Source organism: Falco cherrug, chromosome 5, assembly GCF_023634085.1.
Source record: "Falco cherrug isolate bFalChe1 chromosome 5, bFalChe1.pri, whole genome shotgun sequence".
In the NCBI taxonomy this organism is placed as follows: Eukaryota; Metazoa; Chordata; class Aves; order Falconiformes; family Falconidae; genus Falco; species Falco cherrug.
In genome coordinates, this window is record NC_073701.1 from 14,750,275 (window position 1) to 14,768,490 (window position 18,216).

The 18,216-nt window shown below is 37.6% G+C and overlaps 1 protein-coding gene across 4 annotated transcripts in view; it reads right to left on the reverse strand.

Moving 5' to 3' along the window:
• The window catches only part of ARHGAP8 (Rho GTPase activating protein 8), a 94,406-nt gene that overhangs the window by 45,150 nt on the left and 31,040 nt on the right, over positions 1-18,216 (reverse strand). For all 4 annotated transcript variants that reach the window (XM_055711121.1, XM_055711120.1, XM_055711117.1 and 1 more), the window contains 5 exons: positions 11,889-11,976; positions 9,018-9,149; positions 5,885-5,971; positions 2,036-2,134; positions 802-912 (listed from right to left, as the gene is read on the reverse strand). In XM_055711121.1, the coding sequence (XP_055567096.1) occupies positions 802-912; positions 2,036-2,134; positions 5,885-5,971; positions 9,018-9,149; positions 11,889-11,976 (517 nt within the window). The remainder of the gene's footprint in view (positions 1-801; positions 913-2,035; positions 2,135-5,884; positions 5,972-9,017; positions 9,150-11,888; positions 11,977-18,216) is intronic.

Below are 18,216 nucleotides of genomic sequence, written 5' to 3' on the forward strand. Positions count from 1 at the left end.
GTAGACTAGGAGTGGGAGGGGATTTGACAAATGTCCACGTATCAGACAGCCTAAATTGCCTTTGCTGAATCTGAACAATATTCTTCAGCTGTTTTTGAGAAGGATGCCATAGAAAGATGACAGAAATGACTGTGGGTAGGAAGCTAGAAAGTTTTGTGGGTTTTTTTGTTGTTTTTTTTACCAAAATTGAATTGTGCAAGTACTACTGCCATCCCATTCCTTGTGTAAAGTAAATCATTTTTTATACCACATACAGTGCTGTAATCTATGTAAACAGCTGTCAGGGCATTTCTGGAAGAGAGTGATTTTGTTCATTTCATAAAACTCTTATCAGAACAATATGTGAGCAACAAAAAACCCAATATATAAAGGCTCAAGCATCCATTTTAGCTTTATGCAGCCATTTTGGAGCCTGAAGGTTTGTTTTGGGTTTTGCTATCCACCATCTAAATATCTACAAAACACTTTCATACTGTCAGCAAGCACCAGCAACAGATTAGCTCAGGGCTCTGTCATATATGGGCAAATTCTTGTCCACTGGGAGAAAATTTGTGCAGCCATACTAGCACTAACTACCACAAAAACACTGGAAACACGAAGACCAGGCAGGTCACTGGGACTATGAGAACTGTCCTGAATTCATAAAACCTACTGTCTAGCCTTGCAGTTCTGTAGCTTTCAAAGAGAATGAGAAACTAAACATATAATAAAATATCTGCAGACATTCCGTCTGGTGAATCTGTGCATTACAGAAGGCTGCAGGGTATAGAAAACTCGTATTTTAGAAATCACATGGCTTACTATTGCAGGCTGACTCCAAATTGCTGAGTAGGTAGAGGTGGCCGTGGTGGAGGAACCTTAACCACAGATGGCAGTTTTCCCTTCTGTTTCCCCCGAAGATTTTCATCATGTCTGCAAAAATCAAGAAATCATTGATTTTCCGTGCAGCACAGCTGACAGACTATATATATATACATATATATGAACAGCTACTGGTATTGCTCATGATGCCAGTCTCCTTACAATAGTGTATATAATGCAGGTCTTACAGAACTTGCATTTAATTTAAGCATTAGGGAAAATTTTACATAGTATTTGTTGGTAGAATACTTAAGCAAGACAGAAGAGCTCTTTTGCTTCAGCCAGTGGAGCACAGTAATAAATGTGCCCAAAAAATAGAAACACACTATAATTTAACAGCAAAATTCAAACCTATTTGCTACTCAAAATACAACTCCCCTTTCTTTGGCAACCATGCAATCCAATTTATAACCTTAGAGCTGTAAGGTATTTTCTGTTACTCCATATTTACACAAAAGATGTGTAAAAACCCACCAGGCATCAATAACAGTCATAATCAAAGCTTCCAGTTACTTTCATTCAGCAGTGACATAAAATCACTTCCTGTCAGTACATCAAAGCATTTCCATGTAAAGCGCTGTGTTGAAAAGACTGTTATTGATACTAACACTGGCACTTGACAATTCCAGCCCTACGCATTTCTTTTCCTTTTCCTCTCCTGCCCTCTCCAATACTCCTCCCTAACACATACATACACAAACCCCATATAAAAGTAATGGATCCACTAACAAAAGACATATCCATAAAGTTTAAAATCAATTGACACTTTGCTTAGCAAAAGGAAGTTACTTAATCTGTTACAATATGCAAGCAAAGACATCAGAATTACGATTTTATCCATAAACATCACGTGATACTCATAAGCAGTAATGACATTCAGACTGGTTTTGCTAGCACTCACATGAAGCTGCAATTATACTAAGACAATGCTCCACAGCTGAGATGGAGATGTTCCACATCTGCAGAAAACTATAGAGAACACTATAAACACCTGATACACTTCAGCATGTCTTTGATGACAATGTGGTTTTCAGAATTAAACCCAACCATGCACAAACAGGTGAATTAGACTTTTAATCATTGAAGAAATAGGATTAGATTCTGCTTGGAAGGCAGTGAACAGGATGAAACTACCTGAGAAAAGGTGAGAACATATTTTAAACTTGCCACGTACCGGATGACTTCTTGAGGGATATTTAGCTGGTCATATTTGAGATGCTCTCTCAGGTCACTTAAATAGTTCAAGTAGGTGATTTTTTTCCCAAACTTATGGCTGAAAAAAAAAATCACAAAAATACAAAAATCAGCATGGGAGGAACATTTATGAAGGGTTTTGTTTCTATTACAAAAATGCAAGTACTGATGGAACTCAAAATTAGACTGTAATTGAAGCAGCAGGAGACATAAGATGTATTTCATTTCATATGATCAAACATATACAGTGCATGCCTGAGAGTCTGATTTGAATAAAAATAACTGACTTCCATCTGAATGTTTTGTGATTTACATAGATATGAAAAACACTGCTTTAAGAGCCGCCGAAAAACAGGTTTCACACAGCATTAGAAAGCTCAGTAAAAGAACTGTTAGCTTTGGAGAAAACATTACACAGCCAACAGAACGACATTTGTATTACTTAGGTATTCCTTCCTGCCAAAAGACAAAATAACGGGGCTGCAGGCCAAACTATCAAGTAGTAAGCAACAGGCAAGATTTTCAAAGCATAGATAGTGTATATCCTTGAAGTGTTGGGCCATCAGCTTTATCTATTTTGAAAAGGGCTGGGTAGCTTCTAGGAAACATCCTAAAAATAAGATTTTTCTGTGAGTTGTACAAAACAGAGTTCCAAATTTGAAGCACCAAGTATCACTAGTTAGGTCTTGAGTTTCAGCCAGAACACACTACTTTACAGGCCAAGATGTTCAAACAAGGTTCAGTGACACATTCATACACATGGCCTGAAATAATTTCATAGTTTTCCACAATACAAAATATCTGTCCTGTAATGAAGTGTCAAGCAAAATAATAGCTGATTATGATAAAAAGTGTTCTTTGCTGCAGCTTAATTCGATAGTAAAACTGGAGAAAAAGTCTCTCACGTCAATGAATTTATCCCCGGATTGTCAAATCTACATACACACACTCCCTCTAGTGGGAGATGGTACAAATATAAGTCACTTCGGCATTTTAGAAGCTTTTAATTGAAATGAGCAAAATTTTGCTAACAGGCAAGCGATTTTGGGACACTGACAGATACCAGTCTCTGTGTGTACAACTTCAGAGCTCTTCACTGTGCCTTTTATCTAAAACACCTGGTGATTTCAACATCTTACCTAAGCCATCTGTAACTAATCTCCTCTGGTAACACAGGACATGTTACAGAACAAACAATTTGTAACTAAGGTGTGGGCAATTAGGAATTATTGCTGTTCCTTAAAAATGCTACATCACCACCTAAACACATATTGTTTTGAGAACAGGCAGGTGGTTTCTGTTAGCTCACACACAGAAATGTGCTCTTCTTATAGTTTTTTTTACAGTTTGGAGAAAATAAATTTCACTTAACACATTACCTTCCTGCTCATCTGTCTCTCTTGAGACTGGAAAGATCAGTCAACTTCTGAAGCTTAGAAAATTTCAAGGATTTAGATTTTTAAAAATATTCCCAAATACAAATATGCTAAAGTGCTTATTACTCTTGTTCTTCACTCTAATAATTCTGTCATCCATCCAGTTCTTGGCAAACATGTTCACGTAGTAGTACTTAGGCCATGTACTAACAGGTACCAAAAGCACTAACAAACACCTGGAAAATACATGCATGTTTCTTGATAATGAAGTTTATTTTACATCTGCTATTTTTATTAGAAGCACTATCTGCAAATGAGTCTCGGCTACAATTCAGCAAAGCTAGGAAAAAGAAAGTCCAGAGAATTTTTCTCCTTTCTTTTTGTGAACTTTGGTTTAATACTGACACTTAAAGAACGATCTGCTAAGATAGTTTATTCTAAACTGGAAGGAAAAGGTACTGTGAACAAATTTTAAGTTGTACCATTCTAGCAAACTAACAACGTTAAGAAGTTTTAGTCTTCAACAAGAGTAGAATTTAGGCACTTTCACACTTCAGTTTTAAAATTGTATCCTTATGTCTTCCCTTACTTGCGTCAACCCAAAGCACAAATGCATGTGAGCATTTGGCAATTAAACCATTTTAAGGAGTAAAGAGTTTTCCTCCTAGCTTCAGCTAATTCCCGCCTTCTGGCTTATGGACCTTTTCAGAGTTTACTCATACTTTCAATTATCTTGTCAGTCTTAGTGTACAAATAGTATAGTTTTGCTTCTGTTGCTTACATATTTTAATAACGGAGTGTTACTAAATTAGACTCAAAACAAATATCCAGGTACACAGTGGTAAAAGTCAAGTACAAACAGAATAGCCAATCCTGATGAAAGCAGAGTGTTCAGAAGATCAGGATGATGATGCATCTAAGATGACAAGCCCTGTTAAATTTTCTATGCTAGATGTGAATGCTTAAGCTTATCAGGAACACCCATTTTCACGTTCAAAGGAAACAAGGAAATAATTGCCAGTGTACTATATGTTCCAAGAAGAAAACTATTCATCTTACACAGACATAATAAGATCCAGGGAAAACTGGTATTTGGAATAGATACCTGTAAACTTTTCTTTTGTAAGAATTAGCACCCAATTATTAATTTAAGTCAAATAGCACAGCTGTTCTCCAGCTGTGGCTCCACTAAGTGTATTAAAATGCACAGACCGAAAACCATCCATGTCCCAAAACTGCTTGCCTGGAGCTATGTCCAAGGAGCTCTCAGCTGCCTCTGAGAAAGAAGTTGGTTTCACCTGAGTGTTGTAATGTCCATTGAGTTTTTCTGCATTTAATGGTTATTTCTTTTTAATTAAAAAGTTCTCCATACCCATCCTACAGCACATCAGTAACAAAAGAAATCCATCCCCACTCCCCAGGCACCGCCAGCTACTGGACACCCTGCTTCTGTCACACTTCGCACCATTGCTCTATGTCCTGGATATCTCACATTTATTATACAACCAGTTAAAATAAAGATCTATAGTTAGTCTTCTTGTTTCGAGAGCAACATATTCTGGAATTATTTTTAGCAGTAATTACTTTTTGTTTCCACATGTTTCTTACATGTTCTGATCTGTCTAGAAGTTAAACTTCCCCTTTCTAATTAATTAGTTTTCTACCAGTCAGAAATTGTATCAATTGCAAGTTACTGTAATGGACATTTTTAGTTGTTCCATTATGGCTTCTCAAGATAAGCTGTTTTCATCCTCCAGCCCTGAAGACATTCAGAATGCAATCTGCAAAATGTGGGAACTACACTGAAAGCAACAGAAGTTCAGGAGCAGAAACTAAGAAAGCCCAACCATCCTAGCACTTAGCAATATGTGCCCATTGTTGCCGGTTCCCTGTAGATAGCATCAATTTTTACCAAGCAAAGGAAAGGAACACACCAGTAAAACACATCCACCTTCACCATTATACTCTTCATCTCAAATTCTTGTGGCTTCTTCAGGGCTTATCCATTAACTTCGAACACACAAGTAGTATCATTCCTATTCATCTCAGCACTTGAGATCAGACCAAAGGTTAACCATTCACTCTCTGCTTTACTGTACCACCTAGTAAGTCCAGACACGGACCCAGTTCTATTGTGTTAAGTGCTGTCAAACAGGACAAAAAAATCATTCATAGCCCACAGAGTAACTATGTTTTAAAGTGATATTTACTTTAACATACCTGTAAAACTACTATGAATTGAGACTCCCTTTTCTTAGAAAGAAAAGAACTCTATCCTATTATTCATACCCAGGCTTAAGCTCACCTTACTCATTATTGTTCAAGACAGTTTAAATGGGTATTGTGCTGTTACCTGACATATTTTACCTCAAGCCTTTTTAAAAGTAACTTTATTAGAGAACAAACCATCCTTAAACTAAACAGGAAAATCTATTGAATAAACTGCCAAGTACCTTATAAGAGGTTTAAAGATATTCCACAGAATTTTTATGAAGTTGGTCGGATGTACAACATAGAGTGCTTTAAGGTTTTTCTTATACCTAGGAAAAGAAAATGAAATTGTTAGAAGACTGTTGAATATCATAGACAGGAGAACTGAATAGCTACAACTGAATGGGAGGTATTACAGGAACATTATGCAGCATTCTTTTCAAATACATTGAAAAGACCTAATTCAGAAGAAATAGAATGTAAAATAAAAAAAAAAAAATCTAAAAAATGGTCAGTTTTGACAATACAATAGCAGGCCAAGATAACACTATTATATTCCTAACCAATGTCTGCTGTGGCATAGATTTAATATCAGGGGGGCAGAAGGGAAATTATGCAGCTTGCAAAAAATATTGAGAAGAGAACAAAGAGTCTATAAAAAAATCTGTGATATAAAAAATTAGTTTCTTTCATGCCCCTTTATTTTCTGCTTACAAGAGTTTAATGTTGGAGAAAAATTTTGATTTTTCAGATGTAAAATTTGTATCTGATTTTTATTTCTACTACTATTTTTTCTTGTTTTGCTAGTAATTACTAAAGGTGAAGCCAACTGCACACTGTTTTATACTGGACAGGCCTCTTTGTATGAAACAAAACCCATTCACCATTATAGCTTTGCTTGATTCCACAGTGTGGTATCGTGACACATAAACAATAGATTCTAGTAGGCTGAAAGTGAAAGGGAAACCAGGCTGCACAAAAGGACTCTGCTCTTATTTAACATTATTGCAAAATGGAATTGAGAAACACTCATATTGTAATGAAATATTCTGCTTTTATATATAAATTGTTGATTATTACGTTGCCACGTTTGCTTCCCAATAGGGAGCACCCCTCCCAAGTGTTCACCACTCACTGTTAGGAAACAATGATCACGGAAGAAAGTGATCATGAACTCCTAAGGAAAATCTTCTTGTAACAGGTTATGGTAAGAGGGGGAAAAGGGATCAATGCAGCAATTACATCAGTTTTTCCTTTGGGGTTTTAACTGGGCCCGTGTATCTTTGAATAAAAAAGGCACTGTTTTCACTAAGTCACTATCATACACAGGCAAACAACTATCCCTGTACGACTGACACCACTGTGGATAAAACCCCAAAATCAACAATAAAAACTAACAGCAAAACACCCGAGTTGCTTTACTTAAGTTTCTATGTTAAGCTTGTTCTGTACCTTGAAGCAATGGGCATAAGCTTTTTTCCTTTTTTGCTTATGTAAACACATAAAAAAAAAATAAGCCATTGCTTCTGTGGAAGTTTACGTACGTCATAGTTTCCTAGATTACAATTAAATGCCCAAAACACTTTACTGAGACTTGTTCTAAACCTTCAAAGCAAAATTCTTCTGTCTTTCATGATGCTAGCTAATTACTATCATCCTTTGCACTCTCTTCCATCCTTCCTTTTCTTTGACCTCAAAACACACACACAGAAGAAGTCTGGAAAGTGCTGTTGTGTTTTTTGTCTCTGGCTAGTACAGCTGAACATACATGTTGGGCTGCGAATACTACTTTGAGCTTCTCAATGATAGAATGCTAAGAAGTTTCAACTATGAATAAAATGATGGGTGTACGGTTTTGTCCAGCTGCCTGGGGTTCTCTGTTCCTCTTTGGCTCTCCTGCTCTCTGGGTCAGGGTGGGGGGAATGGAGAGAACAGATATTTTAGCATAACTGAGAAACACATTATGCACTTGTAAGCATGGCAAAAGGCAACAAAGAAGATACTGCCCTTGTACTGCTGCATCTACCCATACAGTGACTGCAAATCTGGCTTGGGATTCTCCCAGAAGGGAAATAGTATGATGCTTAATTTTCAGGAATTGTCAGTGCATTATAAAAACCATTATTGTAGTCCAAATCTCTCAAAGACAAAATATAAGAGATCCTTTCTCTTTGTCCTCCCTTACCCAGTCTCAGAAAGAACAGGTGCATTGTACTAATATTCAGAAACCTATAAGCAAAAATAACCTTTTTTGGTCTGTTGCTGAGCGGAGAGCAGCAACTCACAAAACCAGTTAGAGGCTTCAGGTGACAGTTTTCCACCCTATGCACAACCTCATCTTCTTGCTTAGTGGGTTTTAGAGTTTCAAGAGGTTACTGGGTGAGATTCAAAAGAACCTGAGCTCTGGAACTAGACTACCAAAAGGTGTTGTGTACATCTCAACTTGAACTTTCAAAGCAGGTTTAGGTTTTTCACTGGGACTGCTCCCAGCCTGGTCTAGAAATACCCAATAATCTTCTTAATGGCATCTTTTTTGAGATTCACTTCTTGTTCCAGCTCCCAAAATAGAAAAATCAGACACGTATGATCTACCCCCTGCAACACACACACACTCTCATTCTCAGGAAAGAGCTATATTTTTGCTTTCAGTCATGTTGCCCTCGAGGTCAACTTAAACAAGTAACAACTTGCAAACAAGTAAAAGAGTAACTGGATAGTCAATAGGAACTTTTTTCTGTTTTGTTGGTAAGTGTGCACTTTCAGAGAATAAACATCAGAACTTTAGTTTACGCTATTAAAATGCCATTTATCTAGGAGCTTTGGCCTCAGCTACACCCTAACCAACTAAAATGTGAAGTCATGAGCCATAGCCGTCGTTACTCCAAAGGTCAGGCATATATGAGCACCCTTCAGGGCTTTACACATGACAACCAACAGAAGCTGCAAGCCCAGTGAGATACTAACTGTTAAAAACTCATCCTTCCTTTTTTGTACACAGCCTGGCCTTGGGATGATCAAAGGTTCAAACACAACTGTGAGATAATAGAGAATGACGGTCAGTAAGATGTCATAGGTAACTTGTTGATACAGTGCACAGAAAAGGCAAAGGCTCTTGGTTTTATTTATTTTATTTTATTTACTATTGGTCTTCTTGTACCTTTGAATAACCACTGCAGCACCCAGGCCATTCCTTAGTATTGCACAGAAGTCACTTGGCAAGAGAGCCAGCAGCATTGATATCATTGTAAGAATTTGCCATGGCAAAATGAACTCAAGTTAGCTGTGGGTGGGTCAGGAAAGATCCATTTCCTTCATGGAAGTTAGTCACAGACATTACACAACCAAAAGAGTAAAGCAAGTGTTTTGGAGACATACTTCCTGTCAAATTCTTTGTAGGCTGTTTGTAACCATTTCAGGGATGGTTTATTCAGACTCTTCAGGCCATAATGAAAGTAGACGACTGTATAGTCATTCTCTACATACTGGTCCAGAGTATACTTTAAGTACCTGAGGAGAAAGATAACATCTCAGTTTTAAGACAGTTTACTGAATGAGATTTTTAAAGTAGTCAACTCAGAAAGAAAACATGCTGGTTTTGCACAGAATGCTACTGACTGCAAATTCACGTTTGCTTCAATGTACTTATCTAACAAGTTACTTCCTCCAGTAGCAGTGTTGACAGTAATTCCACATCACTGCAAAGCCTGATATTTAAAAGAACATTTAGTTACAAAAACCATGGTGCTCAGGAACCACTATAAAATGAAGACAATATGGGACTTCATTTCCCAAGAAATATTTAAAAAGATGTATTTTAATGGACAGCAATTTTTATTCTGCTTTCTTCTGGTCTTTGTAAATTATTTCCTTTTAGCCAGGCAAAAAAATATCATTTTGAGTTTTCAAAATAGTATAAAATAAACCTTGGGTTTTCCTCTCAATTGAAACCTTTCTCAAGTTTTGAAAAATCCATTGCCCCTCATTACTGCCACTTACAACTTGTTACTGTAAACTGTTTTCTTGACTGTATTTGCCTTTCCCCTGTTTGTACTGTGGGCACTGCATTCATAGATCACTTCCCCTAAAACTAATTTAAAGAACTACACTATTTATCCAATCTTGAAATAATACTTCATATTTTATAAGCAGATTTCTGTGTGTTCATTCTTTTATGGTATAGTTTAAGATGCTTTTCTCTTTGCTTTCTCTTACAATTGAGAACACTGCATGGCCTATTACACAGCTCAATGATTCAAATAACGCAATGATGAAGCAGTTACAATCTGGCCTCATGTCTTGCTGTGTCAGATTTCAACTTTCTCATGTCATCTCAATGTTATCTTATTATTCTGCAACAGAGACCCAGCTATTGCTCTTAATTGTATAGAAACAATTTTCATTCAATAAAATAAGATAGCTCCATGTGCCATTTATTAGGCTGTGGCTTTCTGCAAGTATCAACACCACTGGCTATCCACCTTTGCATGGAAAAGCCCATAACTTCACTCTTATGCTGTAGTCACACAATCTCATTTATCTGCTTATTCCCTCAGCATACTGTAAATCTTAGACTCCAAATAGCCAGGGACAAGGACTGCCATTGCAATTAAAATGATGCTGTTTTGATTCCTGACTTAAGTATTAATGGTATTTTAATGGAAGTAGTAGTAGTAGTAACAGTCATTCTCTTTTTTAAAAGAGTTTGAAATTAAAATATATCTAAACAGATACTCTTACATAGAGTGCCTCGTGTTTTATTTTGCAGCATGTAAATTCCATCGTATTCAGAAAGCCCGCACTTCTCAAAATAATTGAGAGAGTTTTGTGGGCATAAAATAACCAGTACTTTTTGTACTTTTTGTAATTTTTTGTACAATTACCTGTTCCAAGGCTGTAACAGAATTGCAGGGACATTACAAAAGCTCTACCAAATCAATTAAGTGATTTCATCACAAAATACCTACCAGTCTGAGCCTACTCTTCAGCTTTTCCTCAGAATTTAACATCTGAGTCTAATTACTTAAAAGCATATCATTTGAGAGCTATATCGCCAGCTTCACATTCAGACACCTGCCTTCAGTTCTCTCACAGACTAGACTAGGCATAGCGTAGGCTTTCCAAGTGAACTTGATGCAGGCTCAGATACAGGAAAACGTGTCAGTGTTCAAGTCCAGAAGAGTCTAAGGGCTGGAAACCCTAGTTTCATCAAGGTGTCTCCTCACAGAACTGAGGAAAGTTTCTTAGATCTCGTAGCAACATGGCTTGTCGCACTCCCTTCTTTGGCATTTCCTATTGATCACTGCAGGTAGCTCCTTCAGGTGAGGAGCTGACTGGCGTGGCTCTTCCTCCTAAGCACCAACACTCCCTTTAGCTACACTGGAAGCTTTGGCTTAAGGCTTGGGAATACCCTAGCTGTGAAGAGCATAAAAATGAAGCAACACGGTCTCAAACACATTTCTTAACTAACCTGTCTTTTAATCCCTCTCTGTTTCTGAAAAGTTGAGGTAACCATGCTTCTGTCCTTTCTAATGGTGTTGGATACCGATGGCTGAAAGGTGCTCAAACATTTTGGCAATGCAGGCTGCACAAGAACTCCAAATAGGTTTAAAATGCCTAATAAGGACAGGAGACTCACGGCAGAACAGATCTTGTAGTGACAAACTACATGGCAAAAGCATGTCCTGGTACCTTGCTACAGCAAGTTTATAAGGAAGAATGGGATTTTACATATTTACAACCTCTTTTAACACAAAAGCCTAAACATTATGAAGTGGGATATATAAAAAAATTATAAACAACATACGGTATGTAATGCAGATCTTTTTATAAAAAAGGACAACCACTAAGATGTAAATGACTAAACAACACTCTTGCCGAGTCATTTAGGAGATAAAGTACAGCAAATTAAGGTAAACTCTGTTATTAATGAAAACATATGTAAGGAGCACTAAAATACTAGAATTTCTCTTTCATTGGTCCTCATCATAACTTCATCTTTTAAAATATAACCAGAATTCATCGATAAAAATCAAGACAACAAGTTAATTTCAGTACATAGCAAATTGCTTCTAGTCAAGATTCCAAGTGAAGTAACTCTGGCAGTTTCATTCACATATCATTCATTTAATATTAACGCTAGTAGGTCCTACTTCTATTCCCTGAAAGCTCATTCAACTGGAAACAAGCTAATAGAAGTTCACATATAAAACGTAAAGTAGTCCATGCGGGAGACTGAGAGAAACTTACTCGAGCAATCTGGTGTGATTGAGCTGATGCGAGGGGGGCATACGGCAGCAACTGAAGGTGATCACCTTCCTTCCAGAATTGTCATCACCTATTGAAAAGAACAGTTAGTAAAGACAACACTCATTTCTTTATGCAATGGGACCTCAGTGATCTGAAAGAATGGCTTACATCTTCTGATATTTCGGGCTACCTCTATCTCCCACCATTACTCAAAACATATTGCAAAAACTTCACTGTCAAATCACGTTGCCTACAGGAACCAATGTGGCCACCGCTGCACTGAAATGAAGTGGTTGCTGGCAAATGATGGAGCTAAGCTGAGAAAGTCATATTTGGGGAGGGGTGTGTGGTACTTGGTTCCTGACAGTGAACACAAGTCCTCCTGCAGCATTCAGTCATGGAAGAACACAGGCCTGCTTTCCCTAGTAGTCCTGAGTGAGCTGTTACCAAACTCTTCATGCTTGCTTTCTGGAACTGATCAGAATACTGCTCTACCTACGATCAGTTTGGGCATATGTTTTGTCATGCATCTAAGTTAGATATTTTTTTTAAACAACTTAAGCTTTCTTAGATACTCTCTTCCAGAAGCACATTCAGATCACATTTAAAACACAACAAGCAAGGCACACACGTATGCTTTTCATAACCTGCAGATCCCTAAGTGTCCATCCCTTAGTTCCTCTGACAAAGCATATATTGCTACACTCAAGCTCATTTACTCTTTGACTCGTGACAGCTTCAACCACACTGTCTGTGTAGACAATGCTGGTATTCATGCCATGGCCACCCCACCCTCAAGTTCTACTATCTGGAGAGAGAGGCACAGAGGTTAAGTCACGCTCGTACTAAAGGTGACCTGGCACTGAAGACTGTGAGGTGTTAAGATTTTTAACATACACCTACATGAAAGACACCATTCCTTTTAAAGCAATGCAGAAACACGCCAGAAAATGTTTAGATTGGATTAATATTTGAAACATTCTTCTAATTTCAATGTTCAAACTAAATTATATTTAATATTTCTATTGCCACTCAAACATCAAAGTTTGGCTTTGATATGAGTAGGAGCACAACAGAGTTACGAACTGGGCTTTTTTTAGATATCATAATTCTGTTGTTCCCCTTTCACCCCTAATTAAGTAGCTGCAATGAATAAACAAATAAGAAAAAGTAGTAAGGTGGAGGCAGTTAAATCTGTAATGAAGTCACTTAATGAATAAATAAAATCACATGAGCACTTCTATGAAAACCGGGTAGAACACTTTCAGACTACTTCTTAAACTGTACTAATCTGTATTACTGATGTAGGTTCAAATTACTTGATCTGAACAAACAGAACACTTCCCAGCTTTGAAAACACACGTTTGCCATGAAAATCCACCACTAATATTAATATGCTTCCCCTCATTCAACTCAGGAAGAGGTGGCTGTCCTCATCTGACAGATTCCATACTAAGGAAAAAAATAAATAAAATAAAATTCCTGAATTTGCTTTGTCCAGTTCCTACTTAGTTGCGCTCAACAGAGGTCATGATGGGACAGCATCTATTCAAACCCATTCCATTTTAGGTGCCGAATGAGAAAAGGGAGGGAAGAGGCAAGATTAACATTTAATTACTTTTCACATACGAACATGGACTGGGAAACAACTGCATTATCAATTCCAAGCCTGTGTTATCACCAGGAACTGCACCACATAGTCCTTCCATTGATTTGTTGAGCTCTATCTTAAAAACCAGTTAGGTTTTTCTGTTTCTTGTTCCTCGCGCTCACTGCTTTGACAGCTAGCAACCTGCTTTCTCAATTCCAGTCTAAAAGTCATAGCAAATTTGTACAAATTTGTTTGTGACAATGAAATCACTCAGCTGAAGCAGCACTGCTTCTTCAGTACTACTAACCATCCCGAAGGACCCTCTAGACAATAATCATATCCCCTCCCAGCCTGCATTTTACTGCTTCTAAACAAGTTAGATCTTCTCTCTCATCCCTGACCTAGCTATTCTCTACCCTGCTCCAACCTGATCCTAAACACAGGTGACAAGAGTTAGGTAATAAATAGCAGATGAAAATCACACACAGGACTTGAGATTATTAGGAAATCTTTTAAACTTCATTGTCTTTAATGAAAACCAAGATTAAGTATTAATTTAGTTTAACAGCTACAGCTGGATTATCTCTGATGGCCACACCATTCTTATTTCACAGAAGATCATTTCTCTTTTTTCATTTATCCAACCAAAGAACCTTTTGGTATTTGCTTTAACACCCTTAAAGATCTAACTCAGCTTGAATATTGGAAATTATCACTTCAGTCCTATACTTTTGACATCCAAAACATGGCCTTCTCTGCTGGCTGGTTCTTCCTGTTCCTTTTCTGGCTGACTGCTTATTTTTATTATCTTTCTCAAAGGTGTTTTTTCACCCAAGACCTGGTGTACCTTCCCACATTAAAAATAAATTCTGACTCCTGGGTTAAATAAGGTGCTTGAGCACCACTAAAGGAAGAATATGCACAACACCACAATTATATGTACTCAGATATGCCTGCATATTGTTCTTAAACAGACCATAATTTATTTCCTGAACTTATTTTTAGGTGTCTTGTTTGATATTCTCAGAGTACTTATAAAGGCATTATAATGTGACATGCATTAATATGAATGATGTACTAAAATTAAATTAAAACATTAATAAAAGATTGTTTTCTAAATCATGACTTGTTTGTGAAAAAATTGCTGTGTTACAGTCCACTGTAGAGTATTTTATTTGTTAGAGATAATCACTTTCATGACCAAAATAAATCTAAGAAAGGTTTCCAGTTAAATTACTAAATGAGTCACTAATTGCCACTGTTGGTCACATCTGACTGCTTGAATTAAAAGCCAGAAAAAAATAACCAGCTTTATGAAAGACTGCAAACAGATACACTTAAAACATAAACAAACATAATTGCCCACTTTCAATAATGGGAAAACTGAGGCAGAGAAACTTTCTCAAAATTGCCAGCCGAGCAGAGCACCTCGTTCTCCCACCCCGCAGTGCCACACAGGCAACAAGAGCAAACCGCAAAGGTGACCGAGAGCCTCAACTCCATTAAAAACTAAATAAAGCAGTGCCAGCTTCCCATTAGTGACGACAGCTAAAGGAAGGAAGAGGCCGTTCCTTCTTCATTGGCATCAATAATGTTTTGAACATCAAATTTTAACAGGACACATGAAATGCTGTTCAAACCAGAGGCAGGATTCCCTTACCTTCCATGAGAAGGGCTGTGCGTGAGCACCCTGGAAAGGCCCGTCATATTTGCTTCCCAGTCCAACACGGTTTGAATCCCATGACCTTGAGGACAGACTTTTTACCCAAACACGTGAAAGTGCAGTTTGAAGGGTAAAGTAGGGAGTGGCAGTTACCTGCACATTCAAAGGACAGTGTAACTGGAAGTATGCTGATTTAAAATCAGCACAGAATATATTTGAGTCCCACAAAACCCTTATTTCCCTGCTACTTGGGCTTAAACAAGTTAGACCTGAAAGATGTCTCATTCTCTACAGGGGACAAAAGCAAAAAAGTGCAATTTCAGCCTTTGCTCCACAATGTTTTGCTTTCACATCAAAAACGTTGTTTCATATTAACCTACTTCATTCCACAGCCTAACATCACCGAACACTTCCAGATGAAAGCTGATAACTTCTTGTACCCTCTCTGGAAAACAAGCTCCTCCCCTTATCTTTCTGCACTGGTTTTACTCCTCTAGCCACCCACCTACACTTTTTCAAAATTCCCTGGCTCAGATTCTGCCCTGGTGCAGGGAAAAGGTCTGGCAGACATCTCTCGCCCGTGGGTAGAAGCCTCCTGCCCCTGGGTCAGGCACTTGTTATCATGCAGACCTTCCCCAGGCAGCCTGAGGACTGTAAACTGCGCTGGCCGCCAAGCCGCTCCTGGAAGTACAGCACAGCGATGCCAGCCGTGAATAAAGAGGGTGCATACAGCACGCTGTCCACAATGAGATTTACACACATTCACGTACAAGCTATCTGCTGGCGTTTTATTTGTCTGGTTTTCACTGAAACAGAAATGAATCATACATCACTTTTGATACCAAACTTTTCAAAAGTTACAGTAAGACACAGGAAAGGGCAAGTGGGAAAGAGGATCGTTCTACTTTTTAATTAAGAATTTGGATGGCACAGCACTTCCTAACTGCTTCTTGCAAATGAAAAGGCTTTTTTCTAACGATACAGCTCATTCCAATTTGCATATGAGATCTTTCAAATGCTGTAATTTCAGCATGACTCTTTAAAAGCTTTTGTTCTAACGATACTAAACATTACTATTTTATAAGTGAAAAGTGAAATATCATTTTACTTCACTGCAGCATGTCATTATCCCATTACAGCAAAGCAAGGCCCTCAATTCAACAGAAGTTTTTCCATTGGTTTCAATGGGAGTAGAAGCAGGGTCAAAATCCAGGGGACTTGCCACACCAGTGAAAACACTTGCTCACATATTTGTCGCTTCAATATAATTTAAGTAGAGAAAATGAGCCTAAACCTCAATTACACTATGTTAAATGGTAAGACAAACTGTGCCTCCTTCTACTCTTTACAACTCAAGGAAATACACGGTTGCAAAAAAGCCATTATGAAACCCCTGTGTTTTGCCTAGGCTGAGTAGTGGACAGTAAATACACCACAACTAACCCACTATGGGTCTCTGCCCATCCATAACAGCAAACTCTTCTTAGTTAAGAAATACACAGCCAAGATTACACAGCTGAGTCTCAACATTAGCAGGTGAAGCTTATACCTTTAGCTGTAGAGACCCAGGTCCTCTTTCTCCTGGTACTGATCGCCTTCACTGGTCATATGAAAATATATTACAACAGACACTAGCCAGTTAAAGATGAAATATTAAAAATATCCATTGTAATGTTTATCCTTTGGGACAGAGACCAGATCCATCAAGGAAATACAGATGACACCAACTCTAAATTCCAAGTCAACTCATTTTGATTTCACAAAGCTCACATTTTGCATTAATTCCTCTGGATTCTACTTCTGTCCACCTTTTTATTTAGAAACCAACTTTCTGTAAGAGGATTGCACCTGTACTGCACCTGGCTAATTCTGAAAGGACTAAAATTGCAATTAAAGTCAAGTACGTGCCAGGTGTCTTTCTAAACAGGAGTGACTATAAGTGAATGTTCAGGAGACTTCCTGCCTCAGGAACCTTGTTCATTCCCCTCAGAAAGTAAAGATTCCCTATCAAAGATTCCTCTGTGAGTAATATTTTTAAAAATTTTGTCTAAAGAAAAATACTTTGCCATAGCACATCTTTTTTTCAGCTCAGCTGAAAGCAAAGGGATAGCCTGCTTTTTTGACGTGATTAATTATTTACATTTCATCTGTGCTCCTCTTAAACTATGTCAAATAAGTTGAAATAAGGGTGAGTTAAAGCCGTTCCTGAAGCTAGCCTCTCCAATGTCAGTACAGTTCTAGGCTGACTCTCTATATTAGAACAATGCTCTAGTCTTAAAAGGAGCACTGAAAAAACAAAACTGCTTTCAGTGATGCAAAACTAATATTTTGATAATTCACAGAAAGCTTGAAGAAAATTTCAGAAAAGCAAAGAAACAGAATAGTCAAACACAAAAGGAATGTAATTTACATTTATTTGGTAAAGGGGAAATAGTGCTAGGTTTTTCTTTTTCATAAGATATATTCAGGTGCAGAATGGCTTGTGATATATTGTCAGGCTACCCACAGCTAAAATTGAGTTCACATTTGCATTTGGCACCTTGAGCCATTGTTTATTTTAGCAAGGTTGTTGCTCTACTAAATTATGGTTAAAGCAAACTTGTTTTATTTTCTCAGATTCAACAAGAAACCATGTCCATATATTTTGACATAATTAACTCAGTTTTGTCTTTAAAAAAGACACTATAACTTACAGTCCAATGTTCAAAGTGAGGAATATGCTAAATATTTATCTCCTTCCACATTCTGAAAAAAAAAAAAAAAGGTTGGAGAAAGATGCAAGAGGAAAACTGGTGCAGAATTTGGAAAACACAATTTCAATTCCTGCCTAAAGGATTTGAACCCATGGTCCTATCACTCAGGCAAGTTCCCCCTTCACTGAAGCAGGAAATACTTTTCATTAATATTAATCTTTATTTTGAAACTCCTCTCATAGCAATTGAGAGAAAAACATCACCCAAATGGTTAGGACATGCTTTGTAAAGTGCAAAGCCCACATTAAAATCTACTGTTGTGCTGCAAATAGGTCACAAAGCAGAGTCTTCAGGTTCCTTCTTGAAAAGTGCCCAAGTCTT